The sequence below is a fragment of the Myotis myotis genome, unplaced genomic scaffold (genome assembly GCF_014108235.1).
Source record: "Myotis myotis isolate mMyoMyo1 unplaced genomic scaffold, mMyoMyo1.p scaffold_m19_p_33, whole genome shotgun sequence".
In the NCBI taxonomy this organism is placed as follows: Eukaryota; Metazoa; Chordata; class Mammalia; order Chiroptera; family Vespertilionidae; genus Myotis; species Myotis myotis.
In genome coordinates, this window is record NW_023416339.1 from 2320128 (window position 1) to 2345383 (window position 25256).

Genomic DNA, 25256 nt, shown 5'->3' on the forward strand with positions numbered 1-25256 from the left:
GGGGACCATAAGCAGTAACAGTGCTGTGCCGGAAGATGGGAGGCATGGGTAAAACAGTAAAGTCGGGTAAAGGCAGCTGGGAGTGTTGGGTTGGGGTGCGGGATACAATTTTCAGTGGGGGGTGGTCCAGTAGGCTTCATTGGGAAGGTAACCTTTGAGCAGACCGTTGCAGTGTGGGCACATATTACTACTATTGGTGGCGCTGATATAAGCTTGAATTTCACCTGGGCAAGTCTCACTCGCCCCATTAATTAGGTGAGATCCAAAACTTGGCAGAGGAACCAGGACTCCTGTGTTCCTCCTGGTTCAGTGGTCGGCAAACTGCGGCTCGCGAACCACAAGCGGCTCTTTGGCCCCTTGAGTGTGACCACGAAGTTTCAATCGCACCGTACGTGGTATTTTGTGGAAGAGCCACACTCAAGGGGCTGCAGTTTGCCGACCACTGTCCTAGTTCATATATCAGAGATCTTTTTTTTTTTTTAATCCTCACCCAAGGATTTGTTTTTATTGATTTTTAGAGAAAGAAGGGCGAGAGAGAGAGAGAGAGACATTGATCACTTGCCTGCCGTATGTGCCTAGATGGGGATCAAACACACGACCTAGGCATGTGCCCTGACCAGGAATCCAATCTGCAACCTTTTTGGTGTAAGGGACGATGCTCCAACCAACTGAGCCACCCAGCCAAGGTGAGATCTTCATGAAGGTCCTAGCCTGGGGAATGAATTCACCCACCTTCTTTCCCTCCTCTGGGAGAAGGGGCTTTCTGTCAGCTTCTCTGCCAGATCATTGGGAAGGTATGAAGGAGAGGAATCAGAGTCATCTTGAAGCTGGTCAGATGGTGAGGAGATGATGATATTTGCTGCTGAGGGAAGAAGAGACAATAACAGATTAAACCAAACATCCCTCGCTTAAGCATATACCTGAGTAAGAAATTAACTTCTGAAGTCCAAGCGGTACGGGGTGGGATGGGGTGGAAGTGTGGGTGTTACAAGTATGGCTCCTCAAACTCTGCAATCTGGGCTGATGGAGGTGTCACCTGCTCCAGCATGTGGCTTCCAGAGTTACCCTACGAGTTTGTATCCGGCAAGTAGGCTGAGGGATGGAGAAGTGGAGAGGTATTTATGAGCTAGGCTGGAAAGTGAGAACTTACTTTTGCCCACATTCCATTGGCCAGAAGTAGTTACATGACACCCCCTAGCTGCAAGGGAGGTTGGGAAATGTAGTTTCTGACTAGGCATCCATATCTCAGCCACGCTATGGAACGAGAATGTGAATCTTTATTGAGAAGATTGGCATCATGTTTGTACGAGGGATTCAGTCCAATTCCCACACCACCACCACCACACCTCACTATGTACCAGGCACGTTCTGAGTGCTTTACGCATATCAGCCTGTTCATTGGGCACTATTATTAGTCAAACTTTATAGCTGCTAAAACTGAAGCCCAGAGTCACACAGCTAGGAAGTGGCAGAGTTGAAACTAAAATCGAGGAAATGTTGCCACAGAGCCCCAGGCTTAGCATAAATTTATTGTAGTGAGAAGGAGGCAGAGGGGCCCAAAAGTTGACGTAATCTACTTTTTGGCCACTAAGGAACTGACCACTTGTAAAAATAAGTTCAAACTCAAAGAGCTCAATCAACCCAGGGCAACTATGGCCCATTGGGTCCACATCCTGGTTAATCAGGTTCTAGATCAGAGTTTCTTGGCCGCAGCATTGCAGGATGTTCAGCAGCATCCATGGCCACCATCCACTGGATCCCAGTTGCACCCCACCCCCAGTCATGACAATGAAAAATGTCTCCATATATTTCCAAATCTCCCCTGGTTAGAACCACTGTTCTAGATTGTTAAATATTATTCTACTAGAGGCCTGGTGCACGAAATTTGTGCACGGGTAGGGTCCCTAGGCCTGGCCGGCGATCAGGGCCTCTTCATTCCGCACCGCCCCCTGGTGGTCAGCGCACATCATAGTAAGCGATAGAACTCCCAGTGAGACTCCCGCGGGGACATTTGCGTATAAGCCTTTTATATATAAAGATCATATAGTGCAAATCCAAGGCAGAATGACTTTGAAATTGCCAACCTTGCAAAAAAAAAATTGCAGGATTTTGTAAAGTCTGTGAGTAGAACTATGGCAAACTGCTGAAATCACACCCTGAAACATTAACAAACACGCCCAGACAGTGTTCGTCTATTTAAATTTTGACAAGGACAGTAACACCACACATTATTTAAAAGATAATGGTTTGAATATCAAAGTATCAAAACCTGGGTCATAGGTAAAAACCCCTGTGAATTTTAAAGTAAAAATGTTACTCCTGAAAAATCATGATGTGGAAGTCAAAAGTGAAGCTGGGATGTTATGTGCTAGTGGGCAGTATTTTCAGGGGAAATTGCACACACCACACACACACACACACACACGCACCAGCTTGACTATGTGTGCCAGACACTGTGCATCCTCTCTGCTCACTGCGGGCCATTTCCCCAACCAATGTGATCATTTTCCCATAGGGTGACCTTAGGGGTGAGGCATGAATTCTTGGATTATTTTTTTCTAATGAATATTATCATTGCTGACTTCTAATGGTTGCTGTTCTTTATCTTTACACACTGTGAGCAGTTTCTTTTACTGCACCCATTTCACAGATAAGGAAACTGAGGCTCAGAAAGACATTAACTGTCCCAGGCTACATAGAGCCAGGATTCAGAGCAGCCTGGCTCCAGGTACAGTGTTTTTAACTAGTAGGCTCCATGGATGCCCAATTCTGAGGGACCCCCCCCTTCTGGAACCTTCTATTTTCACTCCTCGTAGCCCTCTCCCATGGACCAGAGGCAACACGGCTCCCACCCTTCCATTAGCTGTGAAACAAGATGTGTGAATTCAAAGCTTGGGGCTTTGTGGGGAAAATGAGGCAGAAGGATGGAGATTTGAGGCTATTTTTGGCATGGTGAGGAACCTGCTGTTACTTGAAGGAATCAAGAAATTGTTGAAGCTTCTATAGAACTTGGGGTGTCCATGGGTCTGTGTAAAAACAAGAAATAGAGAGGGGTGCTCGCCAGAGGAGTTTGGATCATTGGCCTTGGGTCGGGAATTTGGGGACTTTTTCTGCTAAGACAGAGGATAAAGTGCCTCAAGTTCGCTTTGCTGCTGCTCTCGCAAGCCCTGCAACTCTTCTGCTTTTTTTTTCCCCCTTCTCATTTTTGGATCCGGACTTCTGCTGACTCATCTCTCTGAGCAAAGAAGGAGGGAGGAAGTCAGAGTTGTTTCATTGACCATTTTCTTTCTTCAGTGACTCAGCTGTGATTCACATTTTAATTAATGGAGGAGAAAGACCTGATCGGTCCTCAGGCATGTGTCCAAGCACCCATACCTCCAGGCTGATGATAATAATAACCCCCCCAAACATGGGTTGCCCCAAATTAAACTATGGCTTATTTCCTCTGTTAGGCCTGAGGACTCCACCAGGCTCTCTGAGTGCTGGGTTTCCAGTGGGACCCTGACCCAGAGGCAGCTGGTCTGAGGTCAAGGCAAGAAACAGAGTCTCAAGTCTCAAGCTGTTACAGGAGGATCATGGGAATGTAATAGTGTTTTCTGAGTTGGTCTTTGGCTGTAATCCCAGGATCAAGCTTTGCTTCCCCCACCCTCAACCTCCCATATCTTGGGGCCCAAGATTTGTCAGAGCCGATTGCAGGGGCCACTCCTGAGCCTTCGGTTTACCCCGAGAATAAGAAAAGTTCAGATCATCATGACTGCTATTTCCTGAGCGCTTACTATGCATCAGACAGTGTGCTCAGCACTTTTCATGAATGGTCACATTTAATCCTCCCACTGTCCACTAAAAGAGAAAGCTTTTCTGTAATTCTCCATCCTCCCTGTGAGGCAACTGAGTTGGGAGTTTGCCCAATATAGACAATTAGTGGATATTTTTGCAGGATAGAAGCCTAGCCCCTTCCCACCTGAGAGCCGGAGTTCACATCTGCTACACTTTTCTGCATTCACCCAGCTGGAAAGAAACATTGAAGCTGACAGCTCACTCACCAGGTACTTACTTCCTGAAACCCGCCATGCACTGTGCCCTGCCCTAGGCAGTGAGGGTCCGTCCATGAACAAGAGACGGACCCATGGCCTCATGGAGCTGAAGTTTTAATGCACAAGTGTATTGGTCACTGAGTATTAAATAAGCTAAGTTACTAGTAAGTATATGAAATGCTGCTTGCTGCTGTAACAAAGAACCCCCAACATATATAAGGGCTCAAACACAATAGAGGTTTAATTCTGGCATGCAGAAAGCCCCAAATGAGTATTCCTTTCTTTTAAAAAAATTTTTTTCTTGATTTTTGAGAGAGAGGAAGGGAGAAGGTGAGAGAGAGAGGGAGAGATCAATGTAAGAGAAATATTGATCGACTGCTTCCCATATGCGCCCCGACCAGGGGTCAAACCCGTGACCCTTAAATTCATGGGACAATCCGCCAACCAACTGAGCCACACTGGCCAGGGCCAGAGGGATATTCGTGAGTAGTGGACAGATCTCCTCCAAGCAGGGAGGTGGGGGCCCCAGCTCCTTCTGGATCGTGGTTCCTTCTCTTCGGCCTGTAGCTTTCAAGGTCTCCGTGCTCCATGGCATGAAGCCGTAGAAGGGGAGACTATGGAGGAGAACACCTGGGAAACGTTTCTGGGCCCCGCCTAGAAGTAGCCCACATCACTTCCACGCACCTTCCACTGGCCAGAACTTAGCCATGTGGCCACGCCTACCTGCGAGAAGGGGGAACATAGTCTAGTGAGTGCCCAGGAAGAAGAGACAGAAAGCAGTGTTGCCATAGGTCCTCACTGAGAGTCCAGCTCCACATCTTGATCTGTGTCACCCCCTTACAAGCCCCATTTTAGGACAACTTTAAGAGACACCCTGGTCTTTTTCCACTCACTTTCTCTTGGGTTTCCTGCTCTAAGGAGTTAGTTACTCTTGCGTTGCAAGGGGTCGAGGCAAGAACCTAGCAGAATATCTTTCACCCAATTTGAAGTCTTATTGGGAAAAGACAGCAGAGTATCCCTGCCATTTGAAGAGAGGGATCTTATACTCAAATCCCACTAAACTGGAGGGTTTAGGAACCCTCAGATGGGCAGCCTTCATGGACCATCCATTCCTCCTACCTTATATCAATCAAGGTCCCAACAGGAAATAGGATGTACCCACCAGATGGTTTCAAATGAAGAGCAGATAATGAAGAAATTACTTAAAGAGTTGGGGCAAGTCAAGAAAGCAGGTAAGGTCTGGCCAGTGTGTCTCAGTGGTCGAGCATCAACCTATGAACCAGAGGTCATGGTTTGATTCCCTGTCTGGACACATGCCCGGGTTGCAGGCTCAATCCCCAGTGTGGGGCGTGCAGGAGGCAGCCCATCAATGATTCTCTCTCATCATTGATGTTTCTATCTCTCTCTCTCCCCCACTCCCTTCCTCTCTGGTATCAATTTAAAAAATACAGTAGGTAAGGGATGCTGAGATCCCCAAAGGGAAGCCATTGCTATCCCTACACTCCTGGAACCCAGCAGAGACAGAGCCATGCAGTAAAGACCGGGTTAGAACCAGAGAAGAAGCATAGAAGCAAGACTCCAATCTCTCTCCCTCATCTGCCAGTGCCTCCCATTGGTCAAACCCAACCAGGAACCAGAGCAAAGCATTCTGGGAGATGTAGTCCACGGGGATTGATCTGTCTGGGCACAGGGAAGCTGAAGAATAGACCTGGGGAGCAAAGCAGGAGTACTCAGCACTCAGTAGTGTGTGACCAACTGCACGCCTCGATTGTGTAATCCACTCCACAATGCAACCTCAGAGTCGCACAATACAGCACAGTAGCCACTAGCCACATGTGGCTATTTAAATATAAGTGTGAATCCATTAACATTAAATCACATGAAAAATTCAGTCGCTCAGCCACATTTTAAGTGCTCACTAGCCACGTGGCTGTTGGCTGCCATATTGTACAACTCGAATAAAATGTTCCCACCATGGCAGGAAGGTCTCCGGGCTGGCGCAGAAGCAATGTTGAAGGCAGAGCTGTGGATCGGCGGGGAGGAGGTTCTCTGGGTAAAGGAGCAGAGGGAACCCGGCTGGTGCGGCTCTGTGGTTGAGTGTTGACCTATGAACCAGGAGGTCACTGATCAATTCCTTTGTCAGGGCACATGCCCGAGTTGTGGGCTCAATCCCCATCGGGGGCGGGCGTGCAGAAGGCAGCCAGCCCATCCTCTCATCATGGATGCTTCTCTCCCTTTCTCTGAAATCAATAAAATATTTTTTTTTAAAAAGGAGGAGAGGAAGACGCAGGGAGGTGGAGGGAGCAGCTCCACTGAGTGGGAGGCTTTGCTTCAAGGGGCAGAGTAGAGGCAGAAGGCTTCAGTTCTATCAGACTGTGTGTGAACTCAGTCAAGACACTTGGCCTCTTGGAACCTCAGTTTGTTCATCAGCAAGGCGGGTGTCAGCCTGCCGCCTGTGGTGATGGTGCCCATGACCGAGGCTATGGAAAAGACTGTAAAGTGTTAATTGTTACCCTGTTGGGAAATGATTGTTGAAGCCAAAATGGCACAAGAGAATCAGTGGCTGGGGTTCCTCTAGTTCCTGCATCGAGTCCCCTTTGCTGGACTTTGGTACCCCTCACTGTTTTGTAAGTGTTGGGGGTTTTTCTTTTCTTTGTTGTAACGGAAGTGCCTGACTTAAGCTCTGATCGCCAAGGCATCCAGTTCAAAGAGGCATCCACTTCAAAGAGGCATCCACTTCAAAGACAGCTGTCTCAATTAACACTCGGCCACGGACTACAGACACAGAGGCTCCTTTGTTTTACAAATCTTGGTTGATTTCAATTACTGACTTTTGGGGCCACTGAAGTTTTTTCTCTTTCTTGTACTTTAAATTCTTGTTCTTATGTTTTAAATTCGCCAATGAAGAGCGAGCCCTCAAAACCCTGGGTCCTGCCCTGGCTGGTTTGGCTCAGTGGATAGAGCGTCGGCCTATGGACTGAAGGGTCCTGGGTTCGATTCCAGTCAGGGGCAGATTGTGGGCTCGATCCCCAGTTGGGGGCGTTCAGGAGGCAGCCGATCAATGATTCTCTCTCATCATTGATGTTTCTCTCTCTCTTTCCCTCTCCCTTCCTCTCTGAAATCAATAAAAATCTATTTAAAAAAACACACACACACACAGAAAAAACCTAAGTCCCCCCAGCCTCCCTCCATCCCAATAAAAGCTGAAGCCCTGGCCTGCATGTTCCCCCTCTTTCCCCTCAACTTCGCTGTGTGGCCCCAGGCGTATTGTATAATTTTCAGGTCCTATGAGTAGTAATCCTTTATTTTTTTCAAAATTCCTTGATGATGATTGTTGAAGGGGGTCTTGCAGTCATAATAGAAGCCGCAAGGACTGGTCCGGCCACAGCATTGGTTACTGATAGGCTGATACCAGCACAAAACCCGTTTCCTCATCTTCAGTCAGTGCCTTTATTAAGCTCAACCCACATCTGCTTCCAGCCTGCTCTGATTCCTTGGGATCGTGCCAACTTTTTCTTAAGACAGCGGTCACTTTTAAATCCCTTTTCCTTTCAATTTCCTCAGGATCATCATCTGCTTTTTTTCTCCCTTTTTCTCCTCTGTCTCAGAGAAATCCGTGAACCTTCACTTTTTGCAGAGTAGTTAGAAATGAACGGGACACGAGAGCAAAACCCAGCTCGGCTGTGTACCAGCTGTGTGAGCTTGGAGCATGAATGACAGGCCCTCCCTCATAGAATCGCCATGTTGGATTGAGGGAAGTAATGTGCACTGCCTGGCCCACAGCAAGCACTCAATACACGTCAGCTTCTTTCTAAATCTGTTTAACTTTATACTGATGTGTAACATTACATACGGAAAAGCACACGGATGTGGGTACAGTTTGAGAAATTTTCAAAAACTGAACACACCCAGGTCACCTGCACCCAAGTCAAGAAACAAGACTATCCCCGACCTCCAGAAACCCTCTCATGGCCTGAGGCCAGCACAAACCCGTTTCCTCATCAATCACCAGTAACCCCATCCTGACGTGGGACAGCGCAGATTAGTGGAGTTCACACGAGACCCTACTGTGTGCTCTGCCTGGCTTCTTTCCTTGGATGTATGTGAGCTCCATCCTTGTTGCTGCTGTAGCCGTAGGTCATGCATCCTCATGGCTGTGTGTGCTGCACCGCCTGTTACCCACGGCACTGGTGGCGGGCACCTGCGTGCTTTCCACTGGGAGCTATCACAGAGAAAGCTGCTGTCTCCACTCTTCTCCTTATCTTTTGGTGACTGCTGCTCACATTTCTCTGGGAGGTTTTCTAGGAATGGAATTGCTGGGTCAAAGGGAACAATCTGTGTCGCTTTGGTGGAAATTGCCTAACCATTTCCCCAAGTGATTGGACCAGTCTAACTCCCATCTACTGTGGGCAAGAGTTTAGTTATATTTTGGTGTAGGAGTGCTTTCTCCTTCCTGTCGGAAGTGCCCACTCAGTGTCTGGGAATTTAATTGGAAGCATAGTTGTCCGTTTCTTAGAGAATTTCACTCCATCAGATATCTGGAGTGGACTGCGGGCTCTCCTTCTCCACTGACGCTGAGCTCTTTGCTTGCAAATGTGGGTGAATCTACTCTGCTCGGAAGACCGTGTCCCAGCCCGCTCAGATCACCACGTAACCTTCCTCCCTCTTCTCATCCTACTCTCGGAGGAAGTTCCCCTTCCACTGTCTCCTTCAGCCTGTTACCAGCGAGGCGGTGCAACCTCGAGAGGCCCTAGGCCTGCTAATCTCCAAATCTGCAAGTCCCCTCTCAAATGCCGTCCCCTTCTTGTCCCCGACATAGTCAGCCCGTCCTTTCTAGACTCACTTACCTGGCACTTTCTGGGGGTTTTGCATCTGCTCCCATTCCTTCTCATTGAAGAAAACACTACACTTTGAGACAGCTTCGGGAATCACCCAAAATAGGAATGTGCCCTTCTGTGCGGTCCTCTACTTTACAGGACAAATGAGAGGAAGAACTTGGGGCAAAGGTCAAGGCACCTGAGAGAACCTGACATGCGGGGTAAGAACCTCGCATTAAGGGAGGAGACTGTGCAGCCCGGGGAGGACGAGGGCTTCTTCAATAGAACTTGAAAAGCACAAAATCTAAAGCAAAAAAATACGTGATTACATGATAATTAAAATGTTCTGTTCCAATAGAGACATAATTCAGGGGAGAAGGGGAACCAAACTGCCTGGATCCAGATCCTGGTCTGACCATTTCCTATGGATCCTTGGGCAAATTATCGCCTCTTTGTGCCTCAGTTTCCTTGTCAGTAACATGGAGAGACTAGCATCTACTTATGGGTTGCTAGGAGTTTTAAATGAGTTTATATTTATTTTTTTACTCTTTATTTTTAAATGAGTTTATATTTATAAATCATTTAGAATAGCATCTGGTACCTGGTAAGAACTAAAGTAGTGTTTGTAAGTAGTGCATAGAATGGTAGAAGGAAAACTAACCAGGGATTAATAATGAACCGCTGTCCATTATTGTAGCCCTTAGCCACATGTGATTATGTTAAATATAAATAAATTAAAAGTAAATACTATTTAAAACTCAGTTCCTTCCTCATAGTAGCCACATTCCAAGTACTCAATAACCACATGTGGCCAGTGGCTACCATAAAGGCAGGGCCGATCAAGACTATATGAGGGGTCCAGCTGGTGTGGCTCAGTGGTTGAGCATCAACCCATGCTGGTTTGATTCCCAGTCAGGGGACATACCCGGTTGCAGGCTCGATCCCCAGTAGGGGGCGTGCAGGAGGCAGCTGGCCAATGTTTCTCTCTCTCTCCCTCCTTTCTTCTCTCTGAAATCAATTAAAAAAAAATTTTTTTTAAAAAGACTATATGAGGGAATGTCTGCAGATCAACAAGAATAATGCAGCAGTCCCAACAGGAAAACAAAAGAATGTGACCGGGCAGACTAGGGAAGAGCCCTCTGAAGAACTAATCAGTATGACCTCGTTCCCAACATCATTTGTCATTAGAAAGGTGAAAATTAAAACCGTGAGTATCTTTGGAAGCCTCTTAGAGTGGAAAAAGTTAGAAAGGTGGATAAGGCGCTTTAATCAGGGGGGAATGTGGGACGGACGAAGCTCCTGCCTCACTCGGGGGTGTGGCCTGGGTTGTCAGGAGGACCATCAGCAGGACTGAGTCCAGTGAAGTCCAGACCCACCAGCAGTTATGTTCCCACGCCCCATCCTGGGTCGCTAAGGGAAGGGCACAGAGATGTCGGCTCCCCTACCGTCTGTGGAGAAGGAGCTGGGGGCCACCACCATTTCTGGGGCACAGGAGGTGGGATGTGACGGATGCATCTGTGGACCCCCAGGCCCAGGGACAGCCTCAGACTGCACGTCCAACAGACCATCCTGGATGGGGCGTCAAAACATGGTTCTAAGATGAAAACACAAAACAACAGAATATACCTAACTTTGTGCCATTTATGTAAATTAAAAATATTTATGTAAATTAAAAATATACATACTCAAAATGAAGCATGTCTTTTGCCAGAATGTATTCTAATCAAACCAGGTTAAACGTTGTGTTGGGGGAAGAATGAAAGCAGCATCTGAGGATAAAAGGGAATGAATGAGTGAATGAATGAATGAACGAACGAACAAACGATCAAGAGAGGGGCATTGCACAGACCAAAGGTGAAAATATGCCATGAAGTGAGGAAAATGTGTAACTTGAAACTCTGTATTTGAGGGTTTCAAAAAAATTAGGAGTCATTTTCCCAAGAGGAGCTACAAGTCAGGTGATATCAAAATGAACTTGAAGAGAATTGGCCCAGTCTCCTGAGTGGCAAGAATACAGGCTGCAGGGGAGGCAGTGACACTCCTAAGTACTCCTCTCGGAAAGATCCGACCCGAATCTGCAAGGGGCAGGTGCTTCTCCTCAGGTCAGGGCATCCACAACAGCCCCCATCCTCTCCCTGCTTTCCAACCATGCTCACACCTCCACCTCACTCTCCTGCCCTCTGCCCCTCCTTCTCACCTGTAACCTCACTCTTCACCATGAGGTCTCTCCTGCCCCAGGGCCTTTGCACACGTTCCCCTCCTCACCCCCCTGGCACATAGTAGTTGTTACTCTGCAAATACATACTAACGTCCTGGCTTCCAGACAGCAGAGAACATAGAGCTCCTTCTGCACTCAGGTTAGTGGAGGCATGAGATTGGCTGAGGTCCCAGGAGAGGGTACGTGGGGTGATGGAGTTAACCAAGGGGCAGCACAATAGAGGTGGCAAAGGCAGACTTGGGATCCAGCCACCCCATGTTAGCTGTGTGATTGTGGGCAGGTAGCCAACCCTTCTGGGGCTTAGTTTTCCTGTCAGTGAAATGGGAGAACACTCACCTGGTAAAGATACCCGGGCATAAAATGGGATCTCTGTATGCTGAGCAAAAAGTGTACAGCCTGACAGCAAACTCAGTGATGTTGCCTGTTTCGGTCGGTTCTGATATAACTTAGCTGCAAGTAACAAAACAGAATGAAAATGGCGACGAGAGCAAGGGTTTGCGTAGGAGTTAATAAATTCCAAGCACAAGGGTACACATTCACATAAATTCCCACACCTATAAGAGAAGCACTACTGTCATCTCCACTCTACAGCTCAGGAAACTGAGTCACTTGTTGAGTCACTGGTCCAAGGCCACAGTTAGTGACTAGAGGACCTGGGATTTGAACCCAAGCTGTCTGGCTCTCAACCTCTAGGGAGGATGTTTGTTGCACAGACTACAGGAAGCCTGGAGACTGGGCGGTTGGTTCTGCAGCTCAGCAATGTCTCCAAGGAATCTTTTCCATCTTCCACTCTGCCATCTGTAGTGTAAAGACTCTCTGGTAACCGTTCCCACTCAGGGTGCCCAGATGGCCACCTCGCTCCACGATGCCTGCCCAGCCATCCCAGGTGGACACACAGGAAGAGGAAGGCTGGCTCCGGTCCTGTGACTCCTCAAGAGAAGGAGCCTTTCGCAGGAGCCCCCAGCAGAGTTTCACTTAGGATCTGTTAGACACATGACTCAGTCATGTGACCAATGCTCCCACGACAAGGAATCCTGGGTAGTAGAAACTATTGCGCATTTTCTGCCTCTTTCATGGAAGATGGGCTCCATCTAGCAAGGGAAGGAGTGGGGATGGCTATTGGGTATTCTTTTCCTGGTTTGATAGAAGTCTTGCCTTCCAGCCACCCATCCATCTCTTCTAGAATATACTCTATTAATGGTTATCCCTATGCTTTCCTACATTTCACTTCTTCACTATTTCTTCATTCATTTATTCAACAAGCATTTATTGAGCACCTACTGTATGCCAGGCAGAATTTTAGGTGCTGGAGATAAAGCTGTGAACAAAACAGATGAAAACTCCTGACCTGGCAAAGTGGAGACGCTAGAGCAGTGGTTCTCAACCTTCCTAATGCCGCGACCCTTTAATACAGTTCCTCATGTTGTGGTGACCCCCAACCATAAAATTATTTTCGTTGCTACTTCATAACTGTAATTTTGCTACTGTTATGAATCATAATGTAGTTATCTGATATGCAGGATGTATTTTCATTGTTACAAATTGAATATAATTAAAGCATAGTGATTAATCACAAAACCAATATGTAATTATATATGTGTTTTCCGATGGTCTTAGGCGACCCCTGTGAAAGGGTCGTTCGACCCCCAAAGGGGTCACGACCCACAGGTTGAGAACTGCTGCGCTAGAGCAACACCATCCAGTGGAACTTTCTGCAGTGATGGAAATGTTCTTTGTACGCAGTCGTCCACGTGTGGCTGTGGAGCACTTGAAATGAGACTAATGCTACTAAGGAATTGAATGTCTCATTTAATTTAAATTAAATTAAGTATTTATTTAAATAGCTATGTGTAAGTGCAACTGAAGAACTGAATGTCTACTTTAAATTAAATTAAGTGTATATATTAAATAGCTTTGAATGGCTAGTGGTTGCCATATTGGGTAGTACAGCTCTAAACACCAAGAGATACGTCACTGACTTCTCTCTCAACATAAACCTGTTCACTCTCCCCCGCCCTGAGAAGCCCTCTCTTCTCATACCCAGGCTATTGTTTTTATGTTCTCTTGATCTCTCCTGGCAGAGTGTCATCCCTGGGGATCAAGTTCAAACGTGTTTTGAGATAGGCAAGGTCACTGGTCTCCCCCGTGACCTGATGCCGCGAGTAATGGATATTCTTCATTCCATTGCCTCTTACTCCTCTCCGTGCTGCCCCGGAGACCAGCGACCCCGCCTTTCTCAAACACTTTTGCCCTTGGTCCCCAGGGATGATGCTCTCTGCCAGGTCCTGTCCCACCTCTGTGACTTCTCCCTCTTTGTCATCACCTCCTTCCTCTTCTTGTCTCTTACAGTGTTGCTTTTCCTCAACATTCCATTGTGGCCCTTGGCTTTTTTTTTCTTTATCTATCTACTCTGGGATCTCTAGTCTACCATAATCCTATGCTGCTCCTTACTCACTCACCAGGTATTTAGTGAGGACCTGCTAGGGCAGGCCATGGAAGTGCTTCAGGTGCTACAAAAAGAAAAAGGTCTCTCTACTCGTGGAGCTGACGTTCTAGAAGAGGACGTGAATACTAAGCACAACTTAATAAACAACACAATTTGAGAGCGTGAACGGCCTCTTTAGCCAGAGGTGCCTGGAAAATGCTCTCTGAGGAGGCAGAATTTAGGCTACCACCTGAAGGATTTGAAGAGGCCAGCTAAGACAAGAGGGAGAGAGTTGAGGGGATGGGCCAGCATTTGAAGAAAAAGAAATGGCCAATATGTCATGCCCATGGTAGGAAAGGCAGAGCAGAAAGTCAGAGTGACTGGAATGGGAGGGATGGCCTGCAGGGGTCAAGGCACGGAGGTCTTGTGGTCATGGCAGAGCTTAGATTTTATTCTAAGCTTAATGGGATCCAGTGGAAAGTTTTGACAAGAGAGTCACAGAGAACTGGCACCTCAAACTCAACGGGTCCACAACCAGCTTTTGATCTTCCTTCGAACCTACCCCTTCCTCCATCTTCCCCATCTCAATCACAGCAACTCCTTCCTTCCGATAGCCCAGGTCAGAACCCTACAGTTGCCCTGATTCCTCTCTCTCCCACCCCACGCTCCGTCCTCCCACTGCAAGCCCGGGTGGCTGCTGTACTGTTCTCCGTAGTGCTTCCCACCATTTGACCTACTATGTGTTTTACCATTGTCACTCTGTTCATGGCGGCATCCTCAGACCCTACCTGAGCACGCAGCCCATAGTAAGTGCTAATAAACCTTGTTGGATAAACAAATGCCCATCTCTCGGTGGTTCATTCAGACCAGGAAGCCGTTCTTCCCTTCCCTTTCATCCCCACCGTTGCCCTAGCCCAGTGGTCGGCAAACTCATTGGTCAACAGAGCCAAATATCAACAGTACAATGATTGAAATTTCTTTTGAGAGCCAAATTTTTTAAAGTTAAACTATATAGGTAGGTACATTGTTACTACCTTAATTAGGGTACTCCTAAGGCTTAGGAAGAGCCACACTCAAGGGGCCAAAGAGCCTCATGTGGCTCGAGAGCCGCAGTTTGTCTACCACAGCCCTAGCCCCATCCAGGGAGCCCTGTGACGGGGAGAACTGGGGTTCTGGAGTGCTGGTGTCCGGGGTCCAAGGTCTTACTCGGTGATGTGGATCTCCATGCATCAGTAACACCGCTGGGCTTTAGTGTCCTGCTCTGTAAAATGGGGCTCACTCATCCTGCTAAATGCTGGGATGCAGGAAGGAATGGATGAGCCCAGGCAAGCTCCCTGGTGCACAGCAATCAATGGCAGCTAAATATAAATCGGGGCCTCCTTTGTACTCCCACTGCCTTTGTCCTACTTCCAGCCCTCATTACGCCGGCCTGCTCTGCGGCTCCCTCCTAGCTCCTGCCCCCATCACCACCAATCTGTCCTTTCAGCTGTCAGGCTTGTCTTCCTGACGCCAACCCCAATCACATCCCTCCCCTGCTCCAAAACCTTACATGACTCCCACTGTCCGCACGACAAGACCCGCCTCCTCAGCCTCCCGTTCACAGCCTCCGCCGTGCAGCCCACCGATGGCGTATGCACCACACACCCTGAGCGAAGCCTCCGCCCCTGCGGCTGCTCTCGGCCAGAGAGGCCTTCCTTCGCCTCCCCTTCTCCTTCTCCTTCCTTCTCCTTCTCCTTCCTTCTCACCTTTCCAGGGAGGAGACCAGGGGGCAGGCCATCTTGGGTGCTGGCTAGGATGGCCCTGGGCAGGAGGGAACTTCTGCCTTTCTGAGGCTCAGACAAGTCCCGGCAAAGGCCACACAAGGAGAAAACACGGGGCTGGGGTTTAGCCCCAGGTCTGAGATTTTTCGAGCTTGGTGCTGTGCTGCCTCCTCAGACTCGGGCTCCGCAATGATGATGATGATGATGATGATGATGATGATGATGATCCCAGCCCTCCGGTCTGTATTCACTTCCTCCTCATTCCTGCCTCCTACAGCTCTGGGACCAGAGGACTGGAATCTCATCCACTTACTCGTGTGATCGTCTCTAAGGCAGGGTTGAGTTCACCTCATTGTTCCATTACGTCCAGCACAACCTGATCTAGACCCATGAGCGCTCCCCTGGAACAATGCAGCTGCTTCCTCCCCAAGTCTTTCAGCTTTTGGACTTATCCCAGGGGGGTCTTATTCTCAATGTCAGATCATGTCTCTCCTTTGCTCAGAACTTTCCATGGCTCCCACCTCACTCAGAGCAAAAGCCAGAATCCTCCCGTGGCCTGCAAGGTCTCATCACCTCCCTGCCCTCGCATCCTCCTACTGTCACTCTGGCTCCCTTGGCTCCAGCCACACTGACCTCTGCACTGTTCCTCAAATGCACCAGGTATAGTTATGCCTCAGGACCTTTGCACTGGCTATCCCTCTGCCTCGAGTTTCCCCCTGACTTATTCATGAGTCTCACTCCTATCTTCATATTTATACTTCAGTCTCTCTTTCCCTGGGCCGGCACTGTCCAGGACTTTTACCACTAGCCATATGCAGCCATTAAGCACCACAACTAAAATGTGCCCTAAGTGAAGAATATGCAACAGATTTCAAAGGCTTCCTCCAAAGAAAATAATGTATAAATTGTATTATTAATAAATATTTCATGTTGATTGCCTGTTGAAATGATAATGCTTTGGATAGACTGGGTTAAAGAAACCATGTTATTAAAATTAATTTCACATGCTTTTTAAATTTTTTTACTCTCATAATGTGGCTGCTAGAAAATTACAAATTTCACACGCAGCTCTTAGTGAAGTTCTCCTGGGCATTCTTATCACTGAGTTACTTCCTTGCCAGATGGTAAAGAACCATTGCTCTCCCCAGCTGACGTTCATGTCATTACCCCCCTCATTCTGCCCCGTGTCGCTGATGTTCCCTTCCCCCCTCCCTGCATTGCTTTTCTCCCTCGTGCTCATCACCCTGACACCCAGCATATTTGTTGGGTTTATTCTTGGTGCTCCCCTCCCCCCCCAGAATCTCTGTCTCCAGGACAGGACAGAACCCAGCATGTTGTAGGTACTCAGCTAATGTTTGTGAATTCAATGAAGACTCAAATGATGCCTGTCATTTGCTCTGCACACTCTAACCAACTATCTGTCAAGAGGGGGAGAAAGTGAGATGTCGAAATAGAATGGTGTTTGAGGAACTCAAAGGAATATGACAACATTGGTAGAGGAAGAGAAAAATAGAGTAAATTGAATTGGAAGTTATTTGGGGTTGTATGGCATGGCTCCCTCCTATGCTCCAGCTTCATGGCACCATCTCGTTCCTTGAATTTACTGAGCTTCTTCCCACCCATGTTCTCTGTCTCAGCCATTCCCTTAGTCTAGAAAGTTCTTCCCCTACTGACCAGATTCCTCATCATCATCCATGAGGCTTCAGCTTGAGACGGATCCTCCCTGGGTCCCAGACTAGTTACTGTGACCTGCTGTGTGCTGTCAGAGCCGTTGCCTTCTGGCTCTTTCTAAGAATGCATCATACCAGTGGTGGGTTCATTCATTGTGTCCATTTTCTTGTTAAACATTTTTCTTCTGTATCAGCTCCATGGGGCAGGGAGAGTCTTGTGTGTTGCACTGCCTGGCACATAGGACATACTCAGATGCACATTTGTTGATGGTGGAAAAATAGGTCTGTCCAATCTAAAATGCCATCTCTGCTCTAGGAGTAGTTTTGAAAAAAAGTTGGGAACAACCCCTGTCTTGGGGTACCTCAGAATAGATCCTGAAACAAGGATTTAGGTACGAGTAGTTCGTCTGGGAGGTGACCCCAGGAAGTGTTGATGGGCAGGTGATTCTGGTGGGCAGCTGGGATCAATCCCTCTTGGGAACACATCTTAGAGCCGTTTGGAATAAGAGGTGAGGAAGTCTGGGAATTGATCCACCTACTCCCAGCAGTCTCTGGTTGCGGGCTGCTCCCATAGGGGCCAGTCTCAGTTTTGGAAAAAGCTCTCAGTCAAAGAGATGCAGGTACTGGTTGTTACAGGCCCAAGTGGTAAGGTCCAGACCCCTGGCAAAGACTGATGACACCTTCAAATTATTTGCTTAGCCACCCTCCACTGGTTTCCAGCATCTCTTGTCCATCATCTGAAGTGATGGTGACACTTTTCTGCTGAGTGGCTCCGTGGTACCTCATTCTACATCACTTACCTTGGAAATGGACTCGTTCAGGAAACAGGTCAGGGAGGTTCCCCAGGGAGCCTTAGGAGGACCTGCTGTGGGACCCCTTTTCTCAGCAGTAACACTTTTACAAATGAGGTCTTAGTAGGTGGGAGTCTTTCCAGGTGGGGCAGGGGCCTACAGAAGGCTTGTCTTACCTGTATTTGCAAGAGTGACGCATTTTGACCTGAGACTAGGGGCCTGTGGCTGCTTTCTAGAGCCAGTGCCAGCTGGTCCACACCATCAGGGCCACACCTCTTCTTGGTTTGCTCATTCTTCCATTTATTTACGAGTAGCTTCCTGTGTCCCGGGCACGGTGCCAACCACTTTGCAACTATCAATTCGTTTAATCCTCACAACCCTTTGCGGTGTACTGTTGTTTGAAGTGTAGTGTTGAGTACTGTACTCTGAGGTACTGCCATCGCATTATACGAAGGGGGAAACTGAGGCAGGGAGCAGGGAAGTGACTTGCCCAAAGTCACCCAGCTGGGAAGTGGCAGAACTAGGATTTGAACCCATGTAGTCCGGGCTGTTTTTTAAAAATATATTTTATTGATTTTTACAGAGAGGAAGGGAAAGGGATAGAGAGTTAGAAACATCAATGAGAGAGAAACATCGATCAGCTGCCTCCCGCACACTCCCTACTGGGGATGTGCCCGCAACCAAGGTACATGCCCTTGACCGGAATTGAACCTGGGACCCTTGTGTCCGCAGGCTGACGCTCTATCCACTGAGCAAACCGGTTAGGGCTAGTCCGGGCTATTAATACTGAACTGCTTTCCTGCCAGTTGGTAAAGAGCACCAAGCCCCTAAAGGCTCTGCCACTCTCCCATCTCTCCCCCAGTGCCCCCAGGCTCCCCCCAGTCCATTCTAATGGTGGCTGTGAAATGTATTGATCATCACCCCACCACATTCCATTCCTCCTACTCCAGCATTTATTTTCATCAACCACCCACCTGTTTGGGGTCAAAAATCACGTGTTATCCCGTGAAGCCGGCAACATTAACACTGTTTTTACAGGTGACAGAACTGAGGCCCCGCAATGGTAACGTCACCTGCCTGTGGTCACCCAGCCAGTAACTGACAACACCAAACCCCGAGCACCCCGCCCACCTGTCTGACCCTGACCCTGAAACCCACCCTCTGTTCTCCACTCTGGTCTCTTTCTTCCAGCATCTTGGCGACAGTTGGGACAGAGTTTGACCTACGGACGCTGAGGGCAGTTCGAGTGCTGCGACCGCTCAAGCTGGTGTCTGGAATCCCAAGTGCGTGAGTTTCCGATCCTGGCAAGGGGTCTGCTCAGGGCCCTGGAGTCGTCGGTTTCCCCCCTGCATCTCAGGAGGGGCCCCCGGGTGCTGCCCTACCCTGTGTCGGGGCAGCCTCCGCTTAGGCGAAGCTCCCCAGGGAACCCTCAGGAACCTGGCTTCGGGTCTGGGTGAGCTCCTGAAAGCAGGCCAGGAGCCTCATCCATAACCACAGCCCCCATTTGTGGCGTGTCTGCCGTCTCCCAGGAGCCACACTAAGTGCCACACATTATCTCATTCAGCACTCGCAGCCCTACGAAGCTGCTAGTCCTGAAATCTCCATGTTACAGATGGGGGAGCAGGCCCAGGGCGGCTGAATGCTTTGATCAGGGTGCCGTGGCTGCGAAGTGGCAGAACCAGGAGTTGGCAAGCGCGGCCCCACGCCTGGGCAGTAACCCTGGTGGCAGTAACCATTCCCGTTTCTTGAATGCCTGTGTGGTGTACCAGGCACTGCCCAAAGAGCTTTAAATGCATTATTTTAGTTCATGATTGTAATCACCCCATAAACCCGTTTTACAGATGCAAAGGCTGAGACGCAGAAAGGTTAAACTGCTCACCTGAGTTACTGCAGCTTTTTGGTGGCCAGCCCCGAAGTCCATTCTCGTTCCGCCCTGCTTTCTCATTCTTCTCCTCCAGCCTCTGGCGGTGGCTGCAATATTCAGGGTCAGGATTATGTTCAGCTGCAAAAACCAAACAAACACTGAGCTGGCCTTTCTCTGTCCTACGGCCTCAGTTACTATGTGCCAGGCACTGTTCTAAGTATTTGCCATTTTTAAACTCATTTATCCTCATAACAAGCCTGTGATGTGGGTTCTCTTGCTGTCACCATGGTCATTGGTGTCGTTCTTCAGGTTCATTGCCATCCAGATTTAAAGCGTAGGATTTCCCAGAAGACGACCAGCAGGGTCTCCTTGTAGAACGAAGGCACTTCTAGCCAGGTGGCTGCAGGGTCCCAGCAGGTGCCTACATCATTTTAAATTAAGAGCCATCCCAAGCTAACACTAACAGGAGTCTGACATGTCAGGGGCTTTGCTAGGTATGAACTCCCTCATTTAATTGTGGGAGGGAGGCACGGTTGTCATGCCCATTTGGGCTACTTGACTTGTTCAAGGTCACATTGCTAGCAAGTAGATGACTAGGGCTGTCTGGCCCGCTCAGAGCAGACTTAGGTGTTCAGGTGCCCCTTCTTTATGGGGGGAGGGGGCCGTCAGGAGGGAGGGGATGAGGGAATGGAGTGTGAATAGCACCAGGGTTGTCCTCCCTTGTGAGGCAAGGAGGCTGGCCTTTTGTACTCTCTGGTCAATTGTTGGGGGTGGGAGGTGGGGCAGCAACAGTCTCCCAGGTAAGGCATCTCTTTATAACCAAGGGCAACCCTGTGAAGAGGAGGGGAGCTGGAAGCCCTTAGCAGCCAATCCTCGCAGCAGCTGGAGGGCGGATGCCCCCACAGCAGAGGGGTTCTGGCTTGGCCCACAGTGCCACGCTGCCTCCATTAGCATCGCCTTCCATTTTGGACCCCTTGGGGTAGCATAGTCCCCTTGGACCATCTCGACAGTGTCCCTCTCGTGCTAAGGTCTCCACCTGCCAGGAGGTGCTGATCTGGGCCGTGCAAAGTTCTCTCATCAAGAAGCAAGTCCCAGGTTATATGCTGGAACCCTATTTTTAACCACAGACTTTCCTAATAGATAGCCCAGTGGTCACAAACATGGGCTCTGACACCACTCAGACCTGGGTTTGAATCCCGGCTCTGTTGTTTCTCACGCCCTTGGGTGAATCACAACAACTCTCTGTGCCTCGCTCCCACCTCTGCAAACGGGGATCATTTTACACGTGCGCCCACCGCGTGGCGGGCTTGTGCTAGAAGCCAGGGAAATTATGTCTGGTTTCTCTGGATTGGAACTGGGAGGCCGACTGCTTGCCCGTGCAGAGTTGCTACTTGTCTGCATGGTGCCTTGGCACAAATGAGGAAAAGAGGCCCTTGTTGGTGGGGGAAATAAATGAGTAAAAGGCGCCCCACTCTGAGAGAGCCACCCAGCACCTGGGCCATGGCTCAGAAAGCAATGGATTTCCACTCCTTTTAGCCCACAGGTTCATCAAATGACACAGCATATAGCAAATACTTTTTTAAAATAAGTGCTTTTAAGAATTAAGGGGAATTGTTCCTATTATAATAATGAGGAGCCTCTGTGTGTCCTTTCTTCACCATCAACCATCCCCAGCCTCCCGTGGGCTCTGGGTTCCCTCGGAAGCATGGGGGGGGCGGGAGGAGCTCCTGGGTAACTGCTCACGGCCATGGGGCATCTCTCCTTGTCTCCCCAGGTTTACAAGTCGTCCTGAAGTCGATCATGAAGGCGATGATCCCCTTGCTGCAGATCGGCCTTCTCCTATTTTTTGCAATCCTTATTTTTGCAATCATAGGGTTAGAATTTTATATGGGAAAATTTCATACCACCTGCTTTGAAGAGGGGACAGGTAGGTCCGAACCTCGTAATGTGTTTTTTCCCCGACCTGCTCCCGTGTATTTTCCTCCCCCGGGGGACAAGCTCCTGGGAGGGCTCTGCAGGGTTCGCTTCTCCGGGAAGCTTCCAGATGCACTGCAGGCAAGACGGGGGGCATAGCAGCACCCCAGATCTTGTTGTTGCCAGGGCCTTGCTTTGGGGTCTCCCAGAAGCTGTCCCAGGCGTCAGTGGTTTATTTGGGACGTGGTCCCAGGAAGTGCCGTCGGGGGCGTGTGGAAGTCAGGGAAGGGAAGACATCTCGTAAAGGGCTGTTACCAAGCAGATTCCCACTGTGGGCAACCGGGGCTCGGTCCCATTGGGCACCTTGGGGGGACAGCAGAGGACACACAGCTCAGCGCCGTGCCCCTGAGGAGCGAGGGAGCTGGGCACTTGTTCACTGACTTCTGGCCATCACTGGTGAGGACGGCTCCCAGGTGGGCATGAAGGTGTTTTCGGGTGGGAGCAGGCAGGGCAGGTGGCAACAGGATACGGACAGGGTGCCGGCCGCCTCTGCCAAATTCCCTGGCAGTGCCCACAGCCCACGCTGAGTCCCAAAGCAGGAAGAGGAAGGGCCCCAGGCCAGGGGTCTTGTTGCTTTCTGGGTGGTGACCTGCAGAAGGAGAACAGGGGTGACTTCCGCATGTGCCTCAAACACTCCAGCTGGGAGTCCTGGCACTGACCCGTCAGAACCAGGTCCTGGGCCCTCTCCGTCCACGCTGTGTCAGTGTCAGCCCCTCAGTGGCTGGGGCAAGAAGAATGGGTGTGGGGCCGGCAGGAGGAAAGCCAGGAGGGCCCCCCTGCCCCGGGACTCAGCTCTGAGTCATTAATGTGGCAGGGCAGTGTCCCCACTATCCACACACTCGGAGACCCAATAGCTTCCAGATATATTTTCCGTTAAATCCCCTGCTACCAAGAACCACCTGGAACGGGATACGGAGGGAAGCCTGTGTGTCAGGATTTGGACCACTGGCTGTCCCAGCGCAAACGGGCTGGATGGCAACACTAGTCCTGGGTCCGGGGCTCCATGAATTGAAGGAATGGACAGAGTGACGGTGGACCCGAAAGAGACCCCGCGTAGGAAGGAGAGAGGTTGTAGGCAGGTCTTGCTGGGAGAAGGTTCTGCCCTGGAGAGCCTTCCCACCCACCTGCTCTGCCGTGACCCCCACGCGGCTCAGCCCCCTCCCCAGGGGAAAGGAAACCCCAGGAGGAAAGGCTTATTTGAGATGCTTTTTTTTCCTTTTTTTTTCTTCTTGCTCCTCCTGTCTCCTTCTCTCCTGAGCTTGTGAAGTTCGCTCAATATGGGATGTCCTAATTATTTCTTTCCCCGATGAAGAAGGTGTTAATTGAGGCAGAGCTATTTCTGCGCCTGGCCTCGTCACCAGGCGGGAATTCGAGGAGAGATGCAGGGCAGGGCCCCCCGGAAAAAGCAGCCAGGAGCAGAGAAACCAGGACATCTGGGTCCTAGGTTTGGTCACTTTGTTGGCTTTTTTTTTTCCTTTCCAGCCAAGAAGACACGTGACTTGGGCTTGGGTCTGAGTGGGGTTGTGAGGGGACAGGCGTGGGAGGGGCCCCCAGAGGTGGGGAGCCTCCGTTTAGGAAGATGACTGAGGAGCTCACGATGAAAATTATAAGGCGTGTGAGTAAGAGACAGATATATACAGAAACCCAGGCAGCAGGTTAATTTTAAAATATATTTATAACCAAACTCCTCAGACTCTGGACGGTTGGTTTTCCAGAAGCAGCGCTCCACGTGTTTCACGAAGGGAGGCAGGAAGTTGAGGGGGATCGGGATCAAGAACGCCACTGGGCAGAGCCGCTAAAGATAGACAGGTTTTCCGTTGCATTTCTTTGTCATCAGGAGCCCGGTTCCCATGCGTCCAGCACCGTGCTAAATGCTCACAGAAACACAAAGAGAGCCCTATCCGACTTGGCTCAGCGGATAGAGCGTCGGCCTGCGGACTCAAGGGTCCTAGGTTCGATTCCGGTCAAGGACATGTACATTGGTTGCGGGCACATCCCCAGTAGGGAGTGTGCAGGAGGCAGCTGATCGATGTTTCTAACTCTCTATCCCTCTCCCTTCCTCTCTGTAAAAAAACAATAAAATATATTTTTTTTAAAAAAGAAACAAGTCCTAATTTTTTAAAAACAAGAAAAGAAACAGAAAGATAAAGTGGAATTCTACCCGCTTTCCAACAGCTTCCAAAATAGTTTAAGGAGACAAGAGCCCTCCTTTGCAACCAATTCATAGTAACGAAAATGAAAGCAAGATGTTATCCCCATGCTATGAACATGCGAGAGCTACTGCAGCCCTGAGGACGAGGAGGGACCAGTGGTCAGTGGGGTAACACGGGTAGGAACGGAGCCAGACTTGGGCACAGGGTGAAGGCAGAAGGTTCCCAGCAGAGGCAACCTTCCCAACAAACTGGTTCTCATTTCCTATAGGAGCCCATGATTTTTTTTTCGCCCTGCCCTGAGCCTTATGTTTAAACCATAGCCCCTCCACCAGGTCCAGGGTGAATGGGAAGGCGTTCCCAGCGCCTTAAACTAGTGACACTTCTGAGAGTTGTGGGCGTTAGTTTGCAGAACTTCGAGTTTCTGTTTAACTCAGCTTCAAAGGCCAATGAGATGCCTGCGTTCACTGCTGGTATATGTCCCTGTGCTGCGTGGAGGCTGGGGCCTGGTGCACACAGCCGGGAGCACATGCACTGAGCTGAGTTTTCATTTAGTGGGAAGCTTGAGTTTGCACACTCAGCTGTTTTCTTGGTGGAGAATGTCACTCCCTGAAAACCTTCAGAAACGTCACTCCCTGAATAGGGTCCTCTCCCGTCTGCCGCTCTGGTCCGCTGGGGACACGCCCAGGACGTGTGCTCCACTGGCTGCAGGTGCTCACACAGGCATCTCTCCCTCCCGATCAGCTCCTCAGAATTTAGACCCGACTGTCAGCCCCAACCCCACTTAGCCGAGAGCTGTCTTTGGTTTCTAGCAAAAGGCTCATCCTTTCGCACGTGTCTCTCTACTGGTGGCATTTTCACAATCTGCCTCCTGCTTTGTGGGGAGAAAGCTTAGCTCCTGTGCCTCAGAGTAAGTACTGTGTGTACTGGCCTTCATCGCCCCCAGAACAGCTCCCTGAGCCCAGCACATCTCAAGAAAAAAAAAAATCAGGCTACAGAGGATAACACCGTGTGATGGACCACTTGCCCTAATGGAGTCTGGAGAACACCGCACCCAACTAGCTCACAATGCACACAGCACATTTACCAAAGTTGACTGTATTCGGGACCATCGAGCACATCTTGACAGATTTCAAAAGACTGAATAATACAGAACGTATCCACTAGCCACAATGCAATTAAGCTGGAAATCGGTAACAAAAAAGACCATTCTAAATGTGTCTGGAAATTAGGAGACATGGTTATTTGTGGGTGAAATAACAGGATGTCTGAGATTTTCTTTAAAAATATTCTAGTGGCAAGGCAAAGTGTGGGAAGGGGATATAGATGAAACAAGAGTGGCCCTGAATTGATAAATGTTGAAATTGGTGAAAGATACATGGGAGTTCGTTATACTACTCTATTTTACATATCACTGACAAGTTTTTTTTTTTTAAGAGAAATACTTCTTGGTTATCCCTGGGTCAAAGAAGAAATAATAGTGGAAACTGCCAAATGTTTCACCTGAACAATGATGACACATGACAGAATTTACGAGGTGCAGCTAAAGCCAC

General features: G+C 49.2%; 1 protein-coding gene across 4 annotated transcripts in view; it reads left to right on the forward strand.

The window, feature by feature from the left end:
- The window catches only part of CACNA1A (calcium voltage-gated channel subunit alpha1 A), a 285647-nt gene that overhangs the window by 146711 nt on the left and 113680 nt on the right, over nt 1-25256 (forward strand). For all 4 annotated transcript variants that reach the window (XM_036302813.1, XM_036302811.1, XM_036302810.1 and 1 more), the window contains 2 exons: nt 18907-18998; nt 21354-21506. In XM_036302813.1, the coding sequence (XP_036158706.1) occupies nt 18907-18998; nt 21354-21506 (245 nt within the window). The remainder of the gene's footprint in view (nt 1-18906; nt 18999-21353; nt 21507-25256) is intronic.